General features: G+C 46.8%; 1 protein-coding gene across 1 annotated transcript in view; it reads right to left on the bottom strand.

The window, feature by feature from the left end:
• LOC119459367 (trafficking protein particle complex subunit 9-like) overlaps positions 1 to 23,090 on the bottom strand; it is a gene marked incomplete at its 5' end in the record, with an annotated part of 439,675 nt that overhangs the window by 125,976 nt on the left and 290,609 nt on the right. The window contains one exon of the mRNA XM_049671685.1: positions 18,121 to 18,263. Within this exon, the coding sequence (XP_049527642.1) occupies positions 18,121 to 18,263 (143 nt within the window). The remainder of the gene's footprint in view (positions 1 to 18,120; positions 18,264 to 23,090) is intronic.

Here is a 23,090-nt window from a genome sequence, read left to right on the forward strand (position 1 = left end):
TGGAGCAGGTGAGAAGAAAAGTCTGGGGTAAAGATGACAATGTCATCGAGATAACAAAGGTATGTCTACCATTTGAGGCCCCGGAGGATGTTATCCATCATTCTTTCAAATGTGGCAGGCGCATTGCACAGGCCAAAGGGCATCACAGTAAATTCATATAAGCCGTCAGGCGTAACGAATGCCGTTTTTTGGGTGATCTGACTCAGCCACCGGGACTTGCCAATAACCAGATCGTTAAGTCTAAGGACGAAAAGAATTCAGCACCTTGGAGGTAGTCCAGTGCGTCGTCGATACGGGGGAGAGGATAGACATCTTTCCGGGTTATCTTGTTGAGGCGTCGATAGTCCACACAAAAACGAATTGTTGGAGCATGTCGCCTACATGCTCGTCGATGACACGGCACTCTGTTGTGGACACACGGTATGGACGCTGACGTAGTGGCACATGGCTGCCAATGTTGATGTGATGAACGACTGTGGCGGTACGTCCTAAACATTGTTGTTGGAGGTCAACGGAAGTTCAAAGTCGGGTGAGGAGGTCGAAAATCTGCGCACTGACTTGGAGTGAGTTTCGGATCAATACACCGAGCAAACATTCTGTCACATGCCGGCTCAGACGCAGAGACAGGAAGAGCCATGGCATCAACCTGAAGAGGAGTTGAGTCATCAGGCACATCGTATACAGAGCTCGTCTCAAATTCGTCAGCAGACCCGAGGCACTCGCCATGGTGCAAGTTTGATGGAAATAAAAACGGATTCGAAACGTAAAGTGCACTGGAGCCCTGGTGAATGGGAAGGAGGGCAAAGGGAAGCAAGAAGGGATGACAGTGTGCAGCATGTTTAGATGGCATGAAGAGAACTGTGGGATCATAGAAAGCAGCACAGAAAACAGGCAGAAGGGCAGAAGAGAAAGCAGGGATATCGGTGTCGGCGGCGACGAACACTCGAGCAGAAGATAGAGGCAAATCTTCAGAAAGACTTCTGCAAAATGGAGTCAGTGCAAGTTCTGCACGGGCACAATCAATAACTGCGCGATGAGAAGAGAGGAAGTCCCATCCTAGAATGATGGCATGAGAGCAGTGGGGAAGAACAACAAACTCAATGTGATATAAACTGTCTTGTATGGCGACACGGATGGTGCAAGTTCCTACAGGCTCAATTGGCTCAGCGCTTGCTGTACGTAGCGAAATAGCGGAAAATGGCGTCGCGACCTTGGGGAGCGTACGGCGAAGCTGGCCGGCTATCACTGACACCGTGGCACCGGTGTCCACAAGCGCGTGAACGGCGATACCTTCCGCATAAACTTCAATGACGTTCGCAGGGAATAAACGAAGGCTTGAGCAGTTCGATGAGATCGCAGTTCTTGCCTCCGGAACTGCGCCTATTAGTTTTCCTCAACAGCTGGAGGGCGGCGGATAAGGGGGGGACAGTGAACGTCGATGGGAAGATGGAGACCGACGATTCTTGAAACTTCGGGGAGCAGGAAACGAGGAAGCGAAGTGCGGAACTGGTGTGTCATAGCGGGACTGGGAGTCAGGTGCATTCCCTTGTGGTCTCGCAGCAGCAGGAGGGCACCAACCACGCCGGCGGCAAAACTGTGCCACGTGTCTGTCAAAGCCATACGTGAAGCTGATGGGCCGGTTGTCTTGGGTACGCCACGGATTGTGAACAGGGGGCCCAGGCTGGGGTGCACAATGCTGAGCCGGGCGCAAGGGCTGCGGAGGTGCGCAGAAGCCACTGCTGGGCTTGTAGTTCGCAGCTGCAGAAGCTGAGCAGAAGCTGAGCTTGCCACGCAAAAAGAAATCGTCTCGCTTGCTGAATCTCTTTGTGTGACAAAAGAAGAATTCAAGCAAGCTGTCTTTGGCAATGCCTGCCAACAGCAAGTGAAGCCTTTCATAATGACTTCTTGGCCTCCACACAAGTCCATTCCTAAACAGATCAAGCCATTTTCCAACATTTGCAAAGAACTTTCAGTGGTGGATGACTTATTGATGCGTGCTGAGCGACTCGTAACATTATCCCTTTCGGCTCAAATCATAGTCATTGGGCATGAGACGCATCAGGGCATCACTTACACAAAGGGAAGACTTCGTGAAACAATTCTGGTGGCCTCAGATAGATAAGGAAGTCGAAACGGCCGTAAAGAACTGTAATGTGTGCCTGGAGGCAGATAAGTCTTCTAAAACGTCACCAGTACCCTTACAGCCTGTGGAATGGCGCGAGCAACCATGGCAAAAACTCGGCATTGACCCTGTCGGCTCCCTGGAGCATGCACCTCACAACAACAGGTTCATCATTACTCTCGTGGATTACCACTCCAAATGGCCAGAGGTTTATTCCTGTAGCAACGTATCCTCAAGCACGGTCAAGGAGTTTCTAACAAGCGTTCTTTGACGGAAGGGTTATCCTGAGGAGGTAGTCTCTGACAACGGACCACAATTCACTTCACATGAGTTCACTGAATTCCTTCAAGAGTAGGCTATCCGCTTGTCTCATTCCTCAGTCTATTACCCACAGGCCAATCGGCAAATAGAGCGCTTTAATTGAACACTAAAAAACTATATCCAAGTTTCTCTTCTGGAGTGGCGACCACTCCGTCGAGCAGGTAAGGAATATCTGGGCATCTATAGGTGCACTCCACACGCCTCGACTGGCGTCGCTCCAGCGGTCTTATTGCATGGTAGAATGCCCCAAACAAGGCTGGACGTGGTTGGCTTTTCAGCACCAGCCTTGACTGAAGCCGCAACAGCAGAGCAGCAAACAATATGCGGACAGGAAGAGCTGCCAAGGAGATGACGATAAGAGTAAGCCTGTCCACTTCAAAGGAGACTTGGCATTCTCGCCACCAAATGAAGTCATGAAGAAGCAAGGATTTTCCTCCTTCTGGTTAAAAGATGGCAGGACTTGGAACGCAGCACAACTTGCCAAGGTGCTGCAGAAGAGCGAGCTGAACCACCACCACCTAGACTTCTTCAGGCCTCGACACTTCCTCACTGTGCTAGCTGACGTCATCAGACCTCGCCCGAGCCGAGTGAACCGGCCAGCCAAACCAAATGCTTCCATCCATGCTCATTAGATGGCCAAGTCGTCCCTTAATAGGACTAGTGCCACCTATATTCCGAGCACACTTCATGCCTCAACAAGTTGGCACAACATGTGATTCAACATGACCGCCGTCGTTTGCTTTGTTCTGCGATTCGTAAGTAATTCTGTGGATATATGCCGTGAATGTTTAAGCATGGGCCGGTGCTGTGTTCCGATGTGTAGAGGGAATTACGAAGGAGGTCCAAAAGTTTGTTTTCTTTCCCGAGCGACCCGAAGAGAAAAGCTGAATGGCAACGTGCTGTGATACTCCACGACATGGATGTTTCACAGTTGAAGGACCCCAAGGTAAGCGAAATTGTGAATATCTATCAGTGATAACATGGTATACTATTTTAGCTGCGATGAAAGGAAAAATTGCCATCCTCCCGTGTGTAGCAGAGCGTTGTGATATAGCTGTAAGTTTTCATAGCTTCCCTCAATTTGTGCGGGTCCACTTACTTGCTGCATTGGACGATTAATTAAATTGGCTTCAAAAAACTTTCTTTGGTGACACCATTTTCGTCGTATGCAGGTGTGTGAATGGTACTTCAAGCCTGAATATTTGCTGACAACGTCGTCATACATGGACGTTGACGGGCAGACCATCGAAGAACTCATGAAACTGACAAGGCTGACGCCAGACACACTGCCAACAATTTTTCTTGACTGTCTGGCATACGCAGTCTGACAAGTGAAAAACACGTGAAGGTCCTGACGAAAAGAAAATACGGATTGAACGCGAATTGCTTCAGCGTGCCATCCAGCAGTCAAAGATCACGTACAGAAATGAGTCGCAGGAGAACAAAGTTCAGAACCTCATTGACATTACGTCTCGCGTGGAACGTATATGGCACAAAGTGTTCTGGTGCATGACCGTGTGTGATTCGTGCGTGATATTCACTCACGTGGAGATGACTTCGAAAACACCGGATCTAACCATGTCTTTGGTAGTGAGGTCAGATTTATCTGTTTGCGCGTTTTCAAGAAATGCTGTTATTTTCTAGCGAACAGCTGTGCATTCCTTCTAAAATTTGTGATTTTTGAGTACTTGTCGATCACCTTGATAGCGTGGAGAACTACACTCGCAAGAAGATAATTCAGAAACACGACAAAGTGTAAGGAACCTTAGGCCTAGTAACTTCCCTGCTTGAGGATATTACTAATGAGGATTTAGAGGATTTAAAGAATGAAATTTATGCTTTCTTCTCCTGCGTCTTTTGCTTAGAATTGTACCTTTCTTTTGTCTTGAGCAAGTGCAATTAGAATGATTTTCTACATCATTGTTTCCGTGAGTTAGAATGATGTAATCAATGTATAATGTCAAATAATAGAATAATTTGTCATATGTAAAACAGCATGTATTGCTGAATTTTCACTGATTGCCTTGATCTCTCAATGTAATGCAGTATTTTGTCATGCCAATCTGCTGTCATGATGTGTGATCCCAAGGTGAAGGCCCTGTCAGGAGGCATTGTTGCTTCCTTTTGCCACGCCTCATGGACGCCCTGTACCATCTATGTATGTCCAAATAAACTGAATTGAACTGAATTGAACGTGATGATGCTCTGCTGTTTCTCAAGGAGCAGTGTAATCTCCTTACGAGAAAGGGCAATGGTCTGAGGTACTCCTCAGAACTTCTTGTTTTTTCTAGTATATTGTACACTATTTCACCTCATGCTTATAAATTTTCTCGCCACAGCGGAAAGCTGGTGCTGCCATACCCTGATATGGTAAAGAGAGTTTGCGCCACACGTGATGTCAGCCCTTCAAAAGAACAGAAACAGGAGAGTTTTTTGAGATTCATAAAGCGCAGCTAGAGCAAGCATTTTGAAAGAACACGAGAGAAATGTGTCGCTGATGTTAGATGAAATACACCTACAGCAGCAGTTTTTCGAGTTCACAGGTAGCTGTTTAACGGAATCTGCTGCTCATTGCGCCGAGCCAGCTAAAGCTATCCACGTTTTTATGGTGCAGTCGCTTTTGTTGCCATACAAGGACACAATGTCTTGAAAAGGGTTACTATGAGCCTCGAAAGTGCTGGCCTTCATGTTGTGGTGGCAGTGACCGATAACAATGCCATTTACATGAAAATGATGGCACCTTTTGGTAATAGTAATGAACCAGACATTGTCTACCCGCATCCTGCCTTTATTTTACATCGTCGATACTGTGCATTTGTTAAAATGTACGAGGAATAATTGGATAAACCAGAAAGATAAAGACAAAGATTTCTGTTCACCTCCTTTCGAGTTTGTAGCCACAGAAAGCAGATGTGACCAGAAAGCATCCTTTTTTTTTTGTCTAAAACGCCTGTACCAAATGGAACAAAACAAACTGGCAAATGTTGCTTATGGGCTCACATATAGGGCTCTCTATCCGACCAACTTGGAACGGCAGAAGGTAAAGCTTGCGCATAAAATTTTCAGCAGCTTTATGTCAGCAGCTCAAGCAATTGAAGGCAAGAAGCTACAATAGCCAGTGCATGAAGAAACTGCCAGATTTAGTGATTTGATTATTAGGTGGTGGAAGATTGTGAATGTGAAGACACTGGAAAAGGGGCATAGGCAGCGGGATGTATGGCAGGAATTGGTCCGTGACATGCAGTGCCAGCAGATTGAATTCCTTGACAAGTTTGTGACCTGGCTTGATGCCTAGAACTGCAGAGGCACTCACTCTAATGGCATGACCAAAGAGATGCATTCGGCTCTGCGACTAAGCACATATGCCTTGATCGAACTAGCAAGGTATTGTCTGCACGAGCTTGGTTTTATATACGTCCTCTTGGGAAAGTTTCAAACAGATTCTCTAGAGGCTAGGTTCAGCAAGTACAGGCAGCTCTGTGGTTCACAATATAATGTTTCAATAACCCAAGTCTTTGAAGCAGAAACAAATCTCGTCTTCGGAACACACTTGTTCTAGAAGACTTGCCTTTGTCCAAACAAGAGGAAAAGGCACTGAATCAACTGAGTGCTGACGCCACTGATAAGCAAATACATCACACTCCCTGAAGAAAGCCTAAAGATGTCTGCAAGTGACATGCCTGCGATTACGTACATTGCTGGCTATTGTGCATATGCAGCATTGAAGCACCAGCCGTGCGATAACTGTCGCGCACAACTCACAATTGCAGATAGAGAGCTGGAGGTGAATGATCATCTGTTAATTGACAGCATGAGCAGAGGAGGTTTAAAGTTTCCAACGCCGTTTGTAAATTCAAAGTCCCGGTAGTTTTTTCAGCCCCTTCAAAACTTGCTAAATTGTGCGCTCGTGTTAACAACCAAGAAACAGAACGCACGACCTGCGGAACCCAGCATACCGATCCACTTGTCAGTTGCAAGAAAGGGGTGGTTTATCATATTCCCCTCTCATGCCAAAAGGTTTACATTGGACAAACGGGGCGATGTTTGAATGAATGACTAAAAGAACATGAACGCTCACTAGTGAAAGGGACTGGATCCAATATGGCCATCCATTGCAAAGAGTGCGGGTGCAAGCCTCGCCTAAGAGATAGCATTGTTCTGGAGAGAAGTCAAGACAGTGTTGCCCGTGAGCTGAAGGAAGCCTTCCACATTAAAAGGAAGGGCCTGGAATGCGTCAGCGAACCGTCAAAAATATTGTATACAAGCGAACTGTCCTTTTTAGAAGCCCTTGGTTACAACTTAGCACGTTGATGCGCCGCATGCATGCGCTTGGTAAAAATCTTAATCGTTAGCTCTCTAAAGGGGTTACAGCGCTGTTTTGTGTATCGCTTAACCATTATCTTTTATGGTCTTGTGGCTCTATACACCACATGTCAGTGTCGCGAACGTCATCTTTTATTTGAGTTTCATCATCGTTTACAATCTTTTTATCGCCTTTTTGCCTGGTTACCATGTGAATTTCGACAACGTGCGAGTTACGCCACCAGATATGCCTATATATTGTGTGTTTATTTCAATAAAACATCAGTTGTTAGTAAGCGCTCGTCCATGTCTCTTCTTGCGTCGTCTGTTTGGTGCTTTAATACTTCAGTAGCAATGTTCTATTGGTAGTAATTCGGCTAGCATGTATTAGTGTATGAAAGGTGCAATAAATGCCCTTTTGTTTGTTTGCACTACTGTGTTGTCATTCCTTTGTCCCAAGAGCGCGTGTGAGACCCCACATCTAGCTGCCCAACGTGGACCTCTTGGGACATCGGACGATAATTTTGAGTTTTGCTCGGTTCGAGACAACCTTTGTTTGAACCGAAGCGTATTCCTAGCGTGGATTTTGATCGCTAGCGTTGGCGATGTGCTTTCTTGAGCGAGGCGATGGTTGCTGTAGCGTGTTTGAACTTTTCAAGATGCTAAGCCTTTTCGTGAGTCTTTTGAAGTACACTCGTCGGTACGAGAGCCACGTGGTCTGCATCCTGGGAGAGCGAGGCGTAGCGCCCGCGGAGCATTGGCAAGCCTGAAGCGAATGAGTACGGAAGTCTCGTGGGTGGTCCAAATTTCTTATGCAAATAGCTTCTTCTATCTCTTTGACTTCGGAAGTCGCGGCTCAGGGAGCCGGGTGGCCGCGGGCCACGGCTGCCGCTACGGGCTGACTGGTATTGCGGCATGGAACCATATGCTCCGACACCGTCTGGGATGGTGGGCGCCGTCAACTCTGATGCTGTGTGCACCGAGCGGGGTAGGACCACCTCACAGAGCTAACGTGTCCTTGCGGCTGCCAGTTGTGCCCATTTTGGGTGATGTTTTTTTTTTGGATGCCGGTTGTTGTCAGGGTAGCGACGCATTAGGCCTAAGGCTTTACGAAGCCGCCTGTCGCACTTTGAGGGACACAACCGGGTGGACTGTGGTGTTGAGGTGTCACACATTGCTTCCCTCATTAGTTCGACGCGCACGAAATAAAATTACTCGTTCGACGCAAGAGAGTAAGCTTTGTTCACGTGAACTTCGCATCTGAACTGCCGCCCGAAATTTTGCTAGCCGAATTGAACATCGTACCACATGGGCGATGCGTATGCCGAATTCCTCTTTCTTGCACTACTTTAGCGTTTGTCGAGTGCGTTGAGTGTACGCAGCGTGAGCGGAGTCACCCCTGCTTTGCTGTCACCTGCACATCGTCAGCGCTGCTGCCCCGGACAACAATCAAGCAACCCCAGGTGATGCAGATGCCTGTGGCCACTTCGGCGCAGCTGATTTCGGCGGCCACCTGTGTCTGGTTCGCTACCCTCGGCGGCTGGGAAAAGAGCCGGCAATCACCAGCGGCTGTCGCCGGCAGGGTGCGTCGGCGCAATCGACGCTTGCTCGTGCCGACTTCTGCGTCTGCGTTTCCGGAGTCCTGGGCTGGAGTCGTGCCATCGAATCTGCAAAGGTGGTGCTGTGACCAACGGACGCCAGCGGTGAACCCCAGAGACAATGTCGGCTCGCATGTTGTGGATAACGTGTGGACATTTCCTCGGCGTGGCCACTGTCACATGTACTAACTTTTGTTCACGACGCGCGCGTTGATAGACCATGTGACATGTTTCGCCAGAGTATGTGTAGTGATTTAAGGTTGGGGGAATGTGGGGATGCGCTCTCACGCGTCCCTTGATGTTGTTTTCCCCGCATAGCTCGTTTCTACCATAATCCGGCTTCTACCCGTGGCTAAGCGCCGGCGGTGGTCATAGTGGTTGCGGCGCATTGCGAGAGATGGCGCGAGTGTCGCGATGCTAATGCCACCGAACGGCGGGGTGACTAGGGAGAAAAAGGTCGAAGGCGCTTTCTCTTTGGCTTGGGATCGGCGACCAACACACACGAACACTTCGCGCGTGCGCCGGCCTGCTTCGCGGGACCATCTTGCGAGGCTAAGAGCAGGACACCGGTATGGACGAACACGGATCGTTCGAACGCGCCACCGTTCGCGTGACCGTACACGTGAACGACTAGGCGATGGTGTCATAGCATGGGGCGAACATATTCGCTCGCTATCCGGTCGCGGTGAGTCGGACTTCCTTGACTTGTCGCGCGCCCATGTGAATGTTCTATTGGTTGTAATTCGGCTAGCATGTATTAGTGTATGAAAGGTGCAATAAATGCCCTTTTGATTGTTTGCACTACTGTGTTGTCGTTCCTTTGTCCCAAGAGCACTTGTGAGACCCCACATGGGTCGAGGGAAAAAGCTGGTTGTGCCCAAAACAACAAAGAAGACTATGCGCTTCTTCCCTGCTCGAGATTTAACCCCGACAGACGGGTTTTCCAGGAGCCAGCTGCTCATGAGACAACGCCGTGCAAGAGACAACGCGCTTCATGCCCTCGCTTTCTCTATGGTCGTGAAGTCCAGATGATGCTGGACGCTATGCTGCCGTGTCAAGAAGGTGACCTATTGACAACTGACACTCAACAATTTACAGAGTGTGTCGAGGAAGCTCGGTAGCTCGCATGGCTGCACGTAGGCCCACAGCAGCAGGCAGACACACAATGCTACAACATCCGCCACAGGGATGTGTCCTACAACCCCGGAGACCAAGTTTGGGTGTGGATCCCCATTCGCCACCGTGGTCTCTGTGGAAAGTTGCTGAGCTGGTATTTGGTCCGTATAAAGTTCTACGCCATGTCAGCGATGTAAACTATGAAGTAGTCCCGGACTTAACATTGCAGACACATAGCAGGACACAAAGACAACTGAGCTCAGACATAGTTCATGCTATGCGCGTGAAGCTGTACACTGCATGTCCGTAATTTTTTTTTCTTTCTTTTTTTCTCTCATTCCCCTTCGTTTTTTATGCTTTTCATTTATCTTCATGAGCTTACTTCTTTGTTCATTGACTGTGTCGGTGTGACGTTGACCTCTTTGTATGCTTTCGCTATGCCTGCGTTGTCTTATATTTTTATTCTTCTTTTTCTTTTTACGCCTATTTTGCAGCATCGAGGCGATGCTTTTGTTTGGAAGGTTGCATAATGCCACCGGGTCGTGCCCAAAACAACAAATAAGACTGTGTGCTTCTTCTCTGCTCGAGATCCAGCCCTGTCGGTTGCGTTTTTAAGGAGACAGCTGCTCTGTGGTTTATTAAAACCCAAAAGTACTTCTGAAGGCTCGTGACAATATCTAAGCAGAAGAGTTGTACCAATAAGAGAAAGCTGCTTACACTGAAGTGAATAGTATTTGTGGACCTTTGTTTGTGTGTGGGAGCTTATTTTTGTGCCATGAAACATCAGTGCTATTATGTTATTGTGAAGTATCATGTGAACAAGGACCAAGTCTGTCATATGTTAGCATATATTATAGTATGTGCGGGGTTCTCTTTTCTTTTTTTGCCACGAAACGTCAGCGCTAATTTGTGATTGCAAAGTAACACATAAACAAGGACCAGGGTTGTTATATACTAGCATAGTTTTTGTGTGTGCAGGAGTTTTTTTTGTTTTTTTCCCCATGAAATATCATTGCTAGCATGTGACTTCGAAGCAACAAGTAAACAAGGATCAAGCTTGTTGTCTGCTAGCACATATCTTCTTTCAGGAGTTTGTGGGGTCTCACACATGTGCCCTTGGGACAAAGGAACGACAACGCAGTAGTGCAGACAATCAAAAGGGCATTTATTGCACCTTTCATACACTAATACATACTAGCCGAATTACTACCAATAGAACATTCACACGGGCGCGCGACAAATCAAGGAAGTCCGACTCACCGCGACCCGATAGCGATCGAATACGTTCGCCCCATGCTATGACACTATCGCCTAGTCGTTCACGTCTACGGTCACGCGAACGGTGGCGCGCTCGAACGATCCGTGTTCGTTCATACCGGTGTCCTGCTCTTAGCCTCGCGCGACGGTCGCGCGAAGCGGGCTGGCGCACGCGCGAGGCGTCCGTGCGTGTTGGTCGCCGATCCCAAGCCAAAAAGGAAGCGCCGTTGACCCCTCTCTCCCCAAGTCACCCTGGCGCTCGGTGGTGCCAGCATCGCGACACTCGCGCCATCTCTCGCACTGCGCCGCAACTCCGCCGCCGTAAAGCTACGCGGCGAAGCCGTACTACGGGAGCCATGCGGGGAAAACAACATCAGGGGACGCGTGAGAGTCGCGCATCCCCACAAGTTTTACGTGCCAAAACCAGCTCTAATTATGAGGCATGCTGTGGTGGAGGGCTCCGGATTAATTTTGACCACCTAGGGTTCTTTAACATGCACTAGAACGCAAGCACACGGGCGTTTTTGCGTAAGTGCAGTAAACAACAGCATAAGCTGTGTACTTATAAATACATATTTCATTTTTGAGATCATTCAACTTCTTTAACTTTTTTTTCAGTTTCAGTGCATATGATCTCACACCTGGTGCTATTTCACAAGAAAAAATTACTTTTCACTTTCTGTATTTAAATTTTTATCGATTGTACTAGCAACTACCACAATCTAGCCGGAAGGTGCGATTAAAAAAATAAATAAATAACATGTGGCTACGCCGACCGACGCTCATCACGGACCTGGCCGGTCAGACCTGGCCTGACCTGGCCTGACCGGCCAGGTCCGTGATGTCAGGCGGGCAGTGCGGAGGCCTGAAGTAGGCAGTCCAGGTGGTGTTGGCTGAACCCCCATGAATGTTCAATCGGGTTGCTGCCACTTCCTCTTGAGCCGATGCAGCCATCTCCTGCTCTTTAGTAGAAACACCGCTGCATTCTGCTGCGCCAGCTCCTGCTGTAGCAGTGCAAAAACCACTGCCTCCGGCTGTGCCAGCTCCTGCTGCAGTGCGCACGTCGCCGCCTCATGTGGCCATGGTGCACCCGACTCTCTCCGGCGAATCGCCGTCGCAGCCTCCTGCGGTGATCATGCACCCGACTCCCTCCGGTGAACCACAGTTGCTGCCTCTGGCGGTACAGTCTGCTGCCAGTTGAGCGGCCGCATGGCCACAACGAGAACGCAGTTTCATTGAAGGACTTTGTGCCCAAGTAGTGCATGTACAGCATGTGTCTTAAAGTGAACCATGCATGTTTGCTCGTATACTAGCCCTTGCTAACGTCACTAACATTCTAAATAAGGAAGGGGTATGTTATGATTCAAGTTCAGTTTCGGTTTTGCTTTAGTTTCTTTCCGCCGAGAGGAGGCGTTGTATGTATGTCAGCTGTGTATATATCTGTGTACAGCTGAATAAAGTGGGTTGTTCCAGTCCAAGTCTCGGACTATTTGCAGATGCTCTTCAATTATAACAGACATGAATTAATACAACTTGCGACAAAGAGACGTTCACCATTACACACCTGGAGACATATTATGGGTAGTGGACATAGAGCACCGAACATGGGACAGGATATTACCGTACGCAACATCTGCATACTATACCGCAGTGCAAGAGATGACTCGAATGACACCTTTCCAACTGTTCCTGGACGAACCATCATCATACACTTAGATGCAATGTTACCTGTAGATGAGACCTCTAAGAATGACCATGGTATCAGTGACTTCACACAAAAAGCTAAAAAGGCACAAGAGCTGGCACGGCACCACATTCAGCAGCAACAACAAACCGATGTGACGTGAATCAATACAACTTGCGACAAAGAGAGGTCCAGTACACACTTGGAGACAGATTATGGGTAGTGGACATAGAGCACTGAACATGGGACAGGATGTTACCGTACGCAACATATGCATACTATACCGCAGTGCAAGAGACGACTTGAATGACACCTTTCCAACTTGTTTATGGACAAGTTGAGGGAATTATGCAAGTTCATATTTCCCCGCGCGCGCGCGCACCACGGAAGTGAGGAGAGCAAACGCCTTTTCCCCTCTTCCTGTGCGGGGAGCCAAACAGCTTTTCGTGTGGTGGCGCGACCCTTTTGGAAACCGGTTGCAAACGCAGCGGTGACGTGCACGCGGAGCCCCGCGCTCATTGGACCGAGCCAAGAACAGGGCGGGGCGGTCGAGGTCGGCGAGGCCGGCGACTGCGGGTAACGAGAGAAGACTGCGAGCCACGACGAAGGAGAGAGCTCAGGTAACCATCTTTTTCCCATCCTTTGTTGCGCCCTGCTATCATTCGACCACTATCGACTCCAACAAACGTTGCGGTCGAACCTAGCCTGCTTCCACGTGAATCCCCTAGAGCAATAAACATTGTTGTGGCTGTTATTCTGTCGTGTGTTGTCGTGTTTCTGCTTGTCCTGGTACTGCCAAAGCCCGGCCATACAAGGCAAGCACAAGGGAGTCGGCCGTCAAGCCTAAGCTTTATGCACAAAGGCGGCTTGAGAGAACTCGGAGACTACAACTGGCGCCCAACGTGTATTTTCATTTGCAGACGCAATCCAGCAGCCGGCTCCCGCTACACGATAACGAGGCTGCAGTACGAACTTAGCAATCTCATGGAGTTGGCCAATATTTGCAGTCAGGCCAGGGAAAACTGAGGCCTCGTTGCATCGGCCGCGTCACCCACAAATGTGGGCCGTGAAAACACATACTGCACTACCGCATCCCCTACAAATGTAGGAGTGTCCGACCCCGTGCACCTCACCAACATGCCAGCATTCTTCGGCTGGTTACCAAACCTATTCTCTTCAGTCGGGGAAATCTTGGTTCCCTCCGTGCGCACCTCCAACACAGCAGATTATGGCGGCGGTTCTCGGAGGCCCTTTTCGAAAGGCGAAGAACCTCTCTCCTCCACTTGCGTCCCCAGAACGTCGGAAAATTTCGGCGTACACTACCCAGGGCTCAACTCAGACGAGGTCGTGCCCGCAGCACCAGCGCGCGCCGCCGGGGCAGTCGCCCCGGCCACTTTGGGTGCTCTCCATCACACAGCAAGATCGCCTCGTACAAGGCAAGCACAATGAGTTGGCCGTCAAGCCTAAACCTTATGCACAAAGGCGGCTTGAGAGAACCTACAGGCTACAAAGTTCAGTATTTTGAAGTTCGTAGTACTGAATTATTTTTACATTGAAACTATAAGCAGTCAGCAGGGGATTTCAGAAAATTCGTTAATCGAAAAGTTTGTTAATGTGGTGTTCATAGTAATGTAGTAATGAGGTTTCTCTATAACTGCTTTCATCAACAAGCATTATAAATGACTGCCTGGAAACCACCACCTTCTTTATGAGCATTGGGACGATGCACTCTTGGAAGGAGGACAATGACACAAGCTGCCTTCAAATCACGCGTGCCCACTGTATCCTGCGCCCTCTTCCAGTTGTTTATGGCTACGTGCGAAAGAGAGCAGCTGCTAAGCGGGCAACATGTGCTCACAGGGCACACGCAATCGGACCAAGGTGCCATCAGTGCATGACACGAGAAAAAGAAGTGTGGAACTCTTGGGAAAAGACTATGTTGGAGGTTGACTGTCACATAGCTGTTTGTTGGGCACAGTTTCACCTAACAAACTAATTAAAGTACATTGTCTCAACTGTGTGTTACAATATTGAAACAATTTGCAATGATACCTTACTAATACACTAGAAGCAGTACAAAATGCTGCACACTTTATCACTTGTTAATATGGTCGAAGATCTAGCGTAACTGCACCGAAGTGCATCCATGATCTACTATCTATTCATCACATCATCTTCAGCCTCTTGTACTACTTCTACAGCAATCCACATTCAAGGCACCCCTTACTCAGATTCCCGTCAAGATTATCTTCCCACCTTAATCACAGTCACTCAATCGCGCATATTCACGGACGCACATCAGCGATGATCTACTTATTTTGTCCAAAGGCAATGACCCTGTGGAATGCCCTTCTCAATAGCAAAGCCTTGTGTACAGACAAAGGTGGTGTTGTGGGCTTGTTGGTACATCTTAATTAAAGGTGGTTGTGCACAAGAAAACACAAGGACAAAAGAAGACACACTGAATGCACAGGCACCCAATGTGCCTTCTTTTGTCCATGTGTTTTCCTGCGATCAACCAGCTTTCGTCATGTATATAGGGGAACAGCGCAAAAAAACACGATAAGAAGACAAGGGCGACACACACCAGCGCTGACTGATGACTGAATTCTTTATTCAGAAAGGAACACATATATACCAAAAGAAAAAAGAAAGAAAAGAAGGGTATACATCTATGCTCATGGGCAAAAACAGACACCGATTAGATTTAGATTTCCCGCGAATTATGACGGTTCCTGAGATATGCGTCTAACAAGCTAGGTCGACTTTGCCGTCAGGTCAACCAGGAAAAATCCGAACAACCAGCTTGTAAAAAGAACCATGCCACACCATTCGTCCAGTACAAAGCAGGCATGGTGTACGAGGTGCCTCTTCCTGTAGACGCTCCTGCATTGGACAGACTGGTCGTTGCCTAAACGATCGCTTAAGAGAGCATGCCTACAGCCTTCGCTCCGGTACTGGCAGCAACTTCGCCTTACACTACAGTGCTTGTGATCTGTGCCGTAATCCGGGACTTGACTTTTCGCAGTGCACGATCCACAAACGCTATCATGATGCGTGTGCATGAGAAATCTTTGAGGCTGCTGCCATTGCAAGGAATGGTGCGTCTTGTATCAGCACTCCGTCTGTGGCCTTGTCTGAGGCAGAACTAACATATCTCAGGAACCATCATAATTCGCGGGAAATCTAAATCTAATCGGTGTCTATTTTTGCCCATGTGCTGTGATCTACCTTTCTTTTCTTCTTTTTCTTTTGGTATATATGCGTTCCTTTCTGAATAAAGAATTCAGTCATCAGTCACCACTGGTGTGTGTCTCCCTCCTTGTCTTCGTGTCGTGTTTTTTTTTTGCGCTGTTCCCCTATCGAGTATGTACTGACTAGCCCAAGCCTCTACGGCAGTCATGTATAGACTGTGCCTCTTTCCGGCAACAACTGTTCAACATCATCACATAAAACAACATATTTGCTGTATCTTATCAGGTCATTGTCAAGATCGCTTGTGGTTAGCTTATTCTCGTGCTGAATTATTGTTTTTTATATTGAAACGAATGTCACCACTGCCTTATTAGCTCACCAGTAATTAGTGTTCTTTTATTATTTTTACTGCTTGTTTGTTTCAGTACTTACATAATAAGGCTATTGATGTATTTACCTTATTTCTTTTGTGTTACTGGTGTTTTTGTCTGTTTATGTCATACTACCTAGTTACAGCCCCTAACTTGTGTAATGACTTCGGGCCTTTAAGACTACAATAAATTAAATGAAACAAATGAAACTCATTTTGAAATACAAACTCAGTGGCCAACAGAGAAGTCTCAGCATGATTTCCCGACATCCTTTATGCTCAGTGCCATCCTTTGTTAACCAACCAATACTGCCAATCAATGTTCTTATGAGGGGTGCTCAACTCAACTCCGAGTTTTTATTTTTCAGGATTGAAAGACATGTTTAGATGCGTGGAAGTGGTCTTATTTGTCGAGGTAATCCCCTTTGAAACTGATGCAGTTTTCGATGATGCCAGCAGCATAAAAAGATTTCTTCTTGTGAATGACAGACAACCTGCTTGACCTTCTCCCTGAAGTGCTGGTGTCCCAGGAACTCTTTCAGTGATCCAAACAAATGATAGTCACTAGCGGCGAGGATGGCAGATGTGGCAGTACCTGCCCAACAAGGTACCACCAAGTGCACACTAATGTCCTGGATGTATCCAGCCAGGCCATTCCATCCTGAGTGCACTGGGTCCTCACATGCTTGCTGTCTGGGGAGACTGCTGACGGGCCTCCGCCTCATCCAGCATCGCCCAACCTGATATCCGGCCATCTCGAAACTGTTTGCATCGATAAAATATTGTGTTGTGGCTTGCCATTTCATCTACTTGCTGAGCTTACAGTCTAGTGTGAATTTCAGTCGGTTATAGGTATTCGTAAGAAACTTCATTACAGTGTGTTGTTTCTCAAGTGTGTTCACAGGCTCTGTCATCATCATTTTTAACCCATCACTTACGGTGTGAAGCAACATCAGCACACCACGAAGTAAGAACCCACGGGTGTCTTGTCATAGCATGCCTAACAGATGGCTCTGGTGTGTATTTGTGTGCACATACTACACAAAATCCAAGGTTTACTTTAATGACCCTCGTACAGTTGAAGATTGTGCTTCTCCATTTACTGCACAAACCGTGAGAAAAAGAATGGTTAATGTGAAACCCTCAAAATGGTGCAGCTTGATTGGCACGACCCAAGCACCACTGGCCTACAGCAATCTATTCTTGCAATTTTTGCTTTTTCTGCTTGGAGGACATGTTGGCCACAATTCAGAGTGGTCCTATAGTTGGTTGTAGAAGCATCAGTAGCGCACCCAGGATCTCTGGCAGGGGGGGGGTTGATAGTTTGCCAATACCATCTAAACAGCACTAATTTCGATTTCTTCGCGGGAAATTGTTTAAAAAATGCGCTTTTTGCAAGTGTGCAGACGATTGCGCGTCTTACATCTTAGTTGCAGTACTCAAATGCGTAAGGAAAGAAAAGGGGTTAAACAAAAGGGGGGGTTAAGTCGGCCTCAGGGGGGGGGGTTCCAACCCCCGAATCCCCCCCCGTCAGTGCGCCACTGAGAAGCATCACACAAAAAGTATTTGGCCTCTTTGTGCACATCTCAGCACAAGCAAAAAGACTGCCTGCAGGTGCAAGCACTTCTTGCACAAAGGTAAATGTGGCGATTTACATGACAGAAAAACAGCATGGAGAATTGGACCCAGACACAGCAACCAGGGACAAAAATGATGCCCCCTATCCTGATACTATTAGTGGGAAATGGAATGTCAACAGTGGAGCACATTACCAGACTTGCATTGCATGCATCATGGCACTGAAATGATTGATTTAAACAATCCATATGTCAGCAGATATAGCTCTTATTTTAGTCAGCTTTGAGCTTGATGTTAGACAAGGTATGTGTCGCACAATAAGCTACAGATATGGTCGGTGGTGAAGGCTCACAGGAATAGTGCATGCTTTTATAAATGCCAGATGTAACCACATAATATTAAACCTACACTTAGACCGCATGCTCAATATGCGCACATAACATTGAAGATGCTACATGGACAAAGCCTGATGCAGAACATGGCTTTATCAAAATGCCTGCAATGTGACTGCACACAGTTTGTTGTAGTAAGTAGATAGCACCGAGTGCTTTTCTAATAATGTGTAAGTGCAACGCACTCTTGTGCTGGTAGAACATCCCATCCTGATATGAGGAGCGACGGCTGCACTTCCAGAGTCAGGGCCAGCCCCAGTTGACGGCAGTAACGTGCCTGCAGGCCAGGACCCCCACTGTAGCGAAGCTGAACCACAACCTCCACCACCTGCACAGTGGAAGTTTTTTTATTTTACAAACATCTTTTGTTCTGTTATGAATACCTGCCATCTTTTGTCAAGCAGGGTGATGGATGAACAGTTCGCCACAATAAACAAATGGCCAGGCACAATACTATATATACAAGGCACGTCATCCAGTAGCGTACCCAGGATCTCTGCCAGGGGGGGTCGACAGTTTGCCAATACCATCTAAATAGCACTAATTTCAATTTCTTCACGGGAAATTGTCAAAAAATGCTATTTTTGTGAGTGTGCAGACGATTGCGCGTCTTACATCTTAGTTGAAGTACTTAAATGCACAAGGAAAGAAAAGGGGTTAAACAAAAGAGGGGGGTTAAGTCGGCCTCAGGGGGGGGGGTTACAACCCCCGGAACCCCCCCCGTCGGTGCGCCACTGACGTCATCATTACAAAAGAAATAAAAGAAAAAACATTATGCGGATCCCACGCACTCGGAAGCGAAGCTTTCTGTGCTGTTTTTTTTTATCGACGATAATCAGCACTTGTGCAGTGATGTTCATGGCAAATGTTTAATTTGTTAGCACAATATGAGAGTGGCAAGTTGATGTTACCTTGTATGTACCACTGCTGTTTGTCTGCGTGGTACAAACACGAAGACGTGCTTGCTTGAGGCGTTGTTGTGCGCCGTTGTTCACAGCCTCCGAGAAGGTTAGCCTTGTCATTGCCTCGCACATCGCATTGTGGCAGAAGTGCTAAACTTTAATTGAATTAAGGGGCTGTACGTGTCAAAACCACAATCAGATGATTATGAGGCATGCCGTAGTCGCAGACTCCGGATGAATTTTGAGCCCCGGGGGGTCTTTAACATGCACATAAATCCAAGTACACGAGTGTTTTGTATTTGGCCCCCGTCGAAATGCTGCTGCCACGGTCGGCAGGGAAACCGTGACCTGGAGCAACGGCATAGCTGCAAAGCTACAGTGGCGGGCACAGAAGTGTTGATTTGACATGCGGCCGCTTCCATAGGGTCACCTAGACGCTATGGTGCTTCAATGAGGCTTTGCATCTGCATGCCCTGCATCAGTTGTCCACTTGACAAATTTGCACGGTGTTTATTTTTCAGAAATAGCGGAAATGTATTGTACTGTACCTTGAACTTAAATTTATCCAATTTGTTCACAACTTTACGTGTCTAGTAGTAGCGTTTCCTTGCCTTCTTACGTCGTTTTTTCCCTCTTCCACCCTCCCCCCTTGTATGCGAGCTAAGAGTGGCAAGGCTGTTATTCACTCATTTCGTGACTGTGTTGGTTCTATTTATTCTGTCTCCTCTCCCTGCCTTCTCACTACCATTCTATCTACCTCCCCTCTGGACTTATGTATGTTAGTGCAAAGGTGATGTGCTGCAGTTTCTGCTTTGCAGGGGGTCATGGATAATTACAGCTGTTAAGACCGTATTGTTGCAACGTTCAGGGACCTCCAGAGGGCATTGTGGCGACATGATGGAAAGGTCTAAATGAGTTTCTCCCGTTGCCTTTCCTCTCTGCCACGCTCCTGCAATGTATTTGCATGCTCTGAACCACCACCCGACCCTGCGTGCAAGACAGCGACAGCAGCAGTGGAAAAGTCGAAGAAAGAGGCAAAGAATGCTTCAATTTAAAAAACACGCACCCTTAGAATTGCTCGTGCCATTTTGAACATTTGCAATGTTTCTAATACAGCAAGTGGCACTTTGCACAACACAGTGATAACGTGACAACATTCAATAAAGGCAAGAAGTAAAACAATCCACGTATGGCTCTCTTTCTTGCAAGAAAGTAAATATGAAAAGCTCCTCATTAGATTCCAAGACAAGGAATCTTTGAAAGAAACAATACAAAAAAGCGATGAACAAGGTGGAAAAAAAAAAAAAAACTCGGCGCTAATGCAATGGTAAACTCGGCGGTAATGCAATTCCACACAACGTGAAAGCTGAGTAAGTGCGGAGCAGTGATTTGCCGGTGTTTCCCTAGTGTTTATCTTGTTTTATTCTATGTTTATCTTGTGTTTAGCAATCCATCATCCGTTTTGACACCTGTGCTAAGGCACAACTGGTGGGAAACCGCCATGCACATAGAACCCAAAGCCTTTGCTGATGATAGAAGCAATTTTAACGAACTTCTGTTAATTAATGCACTTAATGCTTGATTATTCACATCTTTTAAATTACTCTGAATCCTGTTAGTTTATTTTGAACCGGTTTTGATCAGTTCTGCATTTGTTTTGACCCTGTTTTGAGCACTTCTTTTGAGCATGATCACGTGACAGACGCCGACAGCCCGGACCCCTAAAGTGCTTCGCACTTAAATAAGACTGGACATTCGTCCAACTCATGAGTAATGCTTTATTCACGATGACGCGCTTACTTATGCACAATGCTCAGCGATTAAAACACGATAATTATCCTGCATGGCTGCTGGTGCCTTTTGTGCGGATGCATTGTAGTATACGATGAAAGCGAGGGCTGTTGTGGTTCATTGGGACTGACCTTGGCCCCCAGTAGCCACTGATTGCGCAAGAAGTGCCAGCCATCATGCAGGCCGATTATCACATCTGAATCACTGAGCCCTGTACATCTACAAAATAGCTGCACACGCGAAAGTCACCCGGCTCCTTCAGTTGTAAGCTGTACAGCTGATCATAGTCGGATGGCACAAGAAGCTACAATAAATGCACCTAGATTTATCATAAAAAATGCAAGCCAACAATAAAAAAAACGTGACCTATTGCCAGGATAAATAAAGTTGGATGAGTTGGTGCTTGACCTATATTGCCAGGATAAATAAAGTCGGATGAGTTGGTGCTTGTTTGTGCATAGGAAGAAACAAGACCGAAATACATACAGAGACCAGGGGGGGGGGGGGGGATATTCTGTCAGAATCCACCTAGTGGACTGTCCACTTTGGCTGTCGCCATTGGCTCCCGCTTCACGAGCGTGAAGGTGCCAGCCAGTCTCCTTCATGCTCGTGAAGCGGGAGCCAATGGCGACAGCCGAAGTGGACAGTCCACTAGGTGGACTCTTACAAAATACCCCCCCCCCCCCCCCCTGAAGAATGCTGATTTCCTTGTCTTTGTTTGTGCTTATTTTTCTTATTCATGTACGAGTAATTCCTGATGAGGCATGTCATACTGATGATTGGCTTATATAATGTCACCCCTCAATAAGTACTGCTTCGACAATTTCTCTTGTAAAATGTGGGCAAACAATACTTTTGTTTCTATGAACTTAGGGACACAGCTGCAACAATGGGCAGACAAGTGTGGGCCTTTTTCCTGAAACAAAGCACCTGTTCCCTCAACCTAATATTCACCCACCAGTCAGTCTGGCCAATGTACTCAAAGAAGGCATCCTGCAATTATTAACGTAGCTATGCCTATTGCAAATTGACAGCACTAATGCCCAAGCTTCTTTTTTGAACAGTTGCACAAATTTTTTAAAATTTTCTTGTTGCCAAAAAAAAAAAAAAAATCTGACATACACTCCATACCTGCCATCAACATTCCTGAGTCCATGTGGAAAATTATGCCCATACCATCGAACCTCCTTGTAACAAAGTTGCACCTGGCATGAGAATACCTTTGCTCTACCAGATATTCAGTATTATAAGCATAAAGTCGATATCGGTGAAAAAAAATTGTGATCTGGTATATGCAAAAGAAATACAAGCATGATACCCTCGAGAAACCAGCAAAAAGGTTCCTGCAGGTTTTAATGTCCCATTGGCAGCTTTCCATGCCAGTGAGTGGCACAAGAACAACAGTAAATTGCACACACACTTTTTGCATTGTTGCTAATATCCAGTCATTTCGGCATCAGCGCATCGTCTTGCCAGTCATGGTCTAACCAAGCCAAGCCACTGGCTAAAACATGCACACATGTCAAAAATGTGTATTTCAAGTTGTTTTCTTCAACAGCAAATTATACTATATGAGTGGGCTCATTGGTGATCTATGATACAATTTCACAGCGTGAAAATAAGATGAGATAGAGATGAATGTGAATGAGAACAAGCGTTGACTTCCAACTAAATTTTTTTGAAAATAAATAAATAAATAAATATGATCAGCCTATTTTTATGCCCACTGCTGGGCGAAAGCCTCTCCCTGCGATCTCAAATTACCCCTGTCTTGCGCTAGCTGATTCCAATTTCCATTATATATATATATATATATATATATATATATATATATATATATATATATACACATTTGCACTAACATATCGATGATTAAAAAAAACCACTGCGGCCGCTTGGCAGGCCCGAGTGGCATATTGCAGGAGATGGGACACATCGGTGTCCACGGGAAACGCATCCACAGCATTCTGATAGGGGGAAAGGGGTCACTCCAACCCCTTTTCCCTTGTTCAGCTCTCCTTTTTCTCTCCCGCTAGGTCACTTGGCCCCTTTTTAGCGAAGTCCAACAACGACGGCACCATTCTGTAACCATAATGTCTCACCGGTTATCCATCCTACGCATTACATGGCCTGCGCAGCTCCATTTTTTCCTCTTAATGTCAACTAGAATACCGGCTATCTCCGTTTGTTCTCTGATCCACACCGCTCTCTTCCTGTCTCTTAATGTTAGTCCTAAGATTTTTCGTTCCATCGCTCTTTGTGCGGTCCTTAACTTGTTCTCGAGCTTCTTTGTTAACCTCCAAGTTTCTGCCCCATATGTTAGCACCGGTAGAATGCAATGATTGTACACTTTTCTCTTCAACGACAGTGGTAAGCTCCCAGTCAGGATTTGGTAGTGCCTGCCGTATGCACTCCAACCCAATTTTATTCTTCTGTAAATTTCTTTTTCGTGATCAGGGTCC

Source organism: Dermacentor silvarum, chromosome 7 (genome assembly GCF_013339745.2).
Source record: "Dermacentor silvarum isolate Dsil-2018 chromosome 7, BIME_Dsil_1.4, whole genome shotgun sequence".
Taxonomy (NCBI): Eukaryota; Metazoa; Arthropoda; class Arachnida; order Ixodida; family Ixodidae; genus Dermacentor; species Dermacentor silvarum.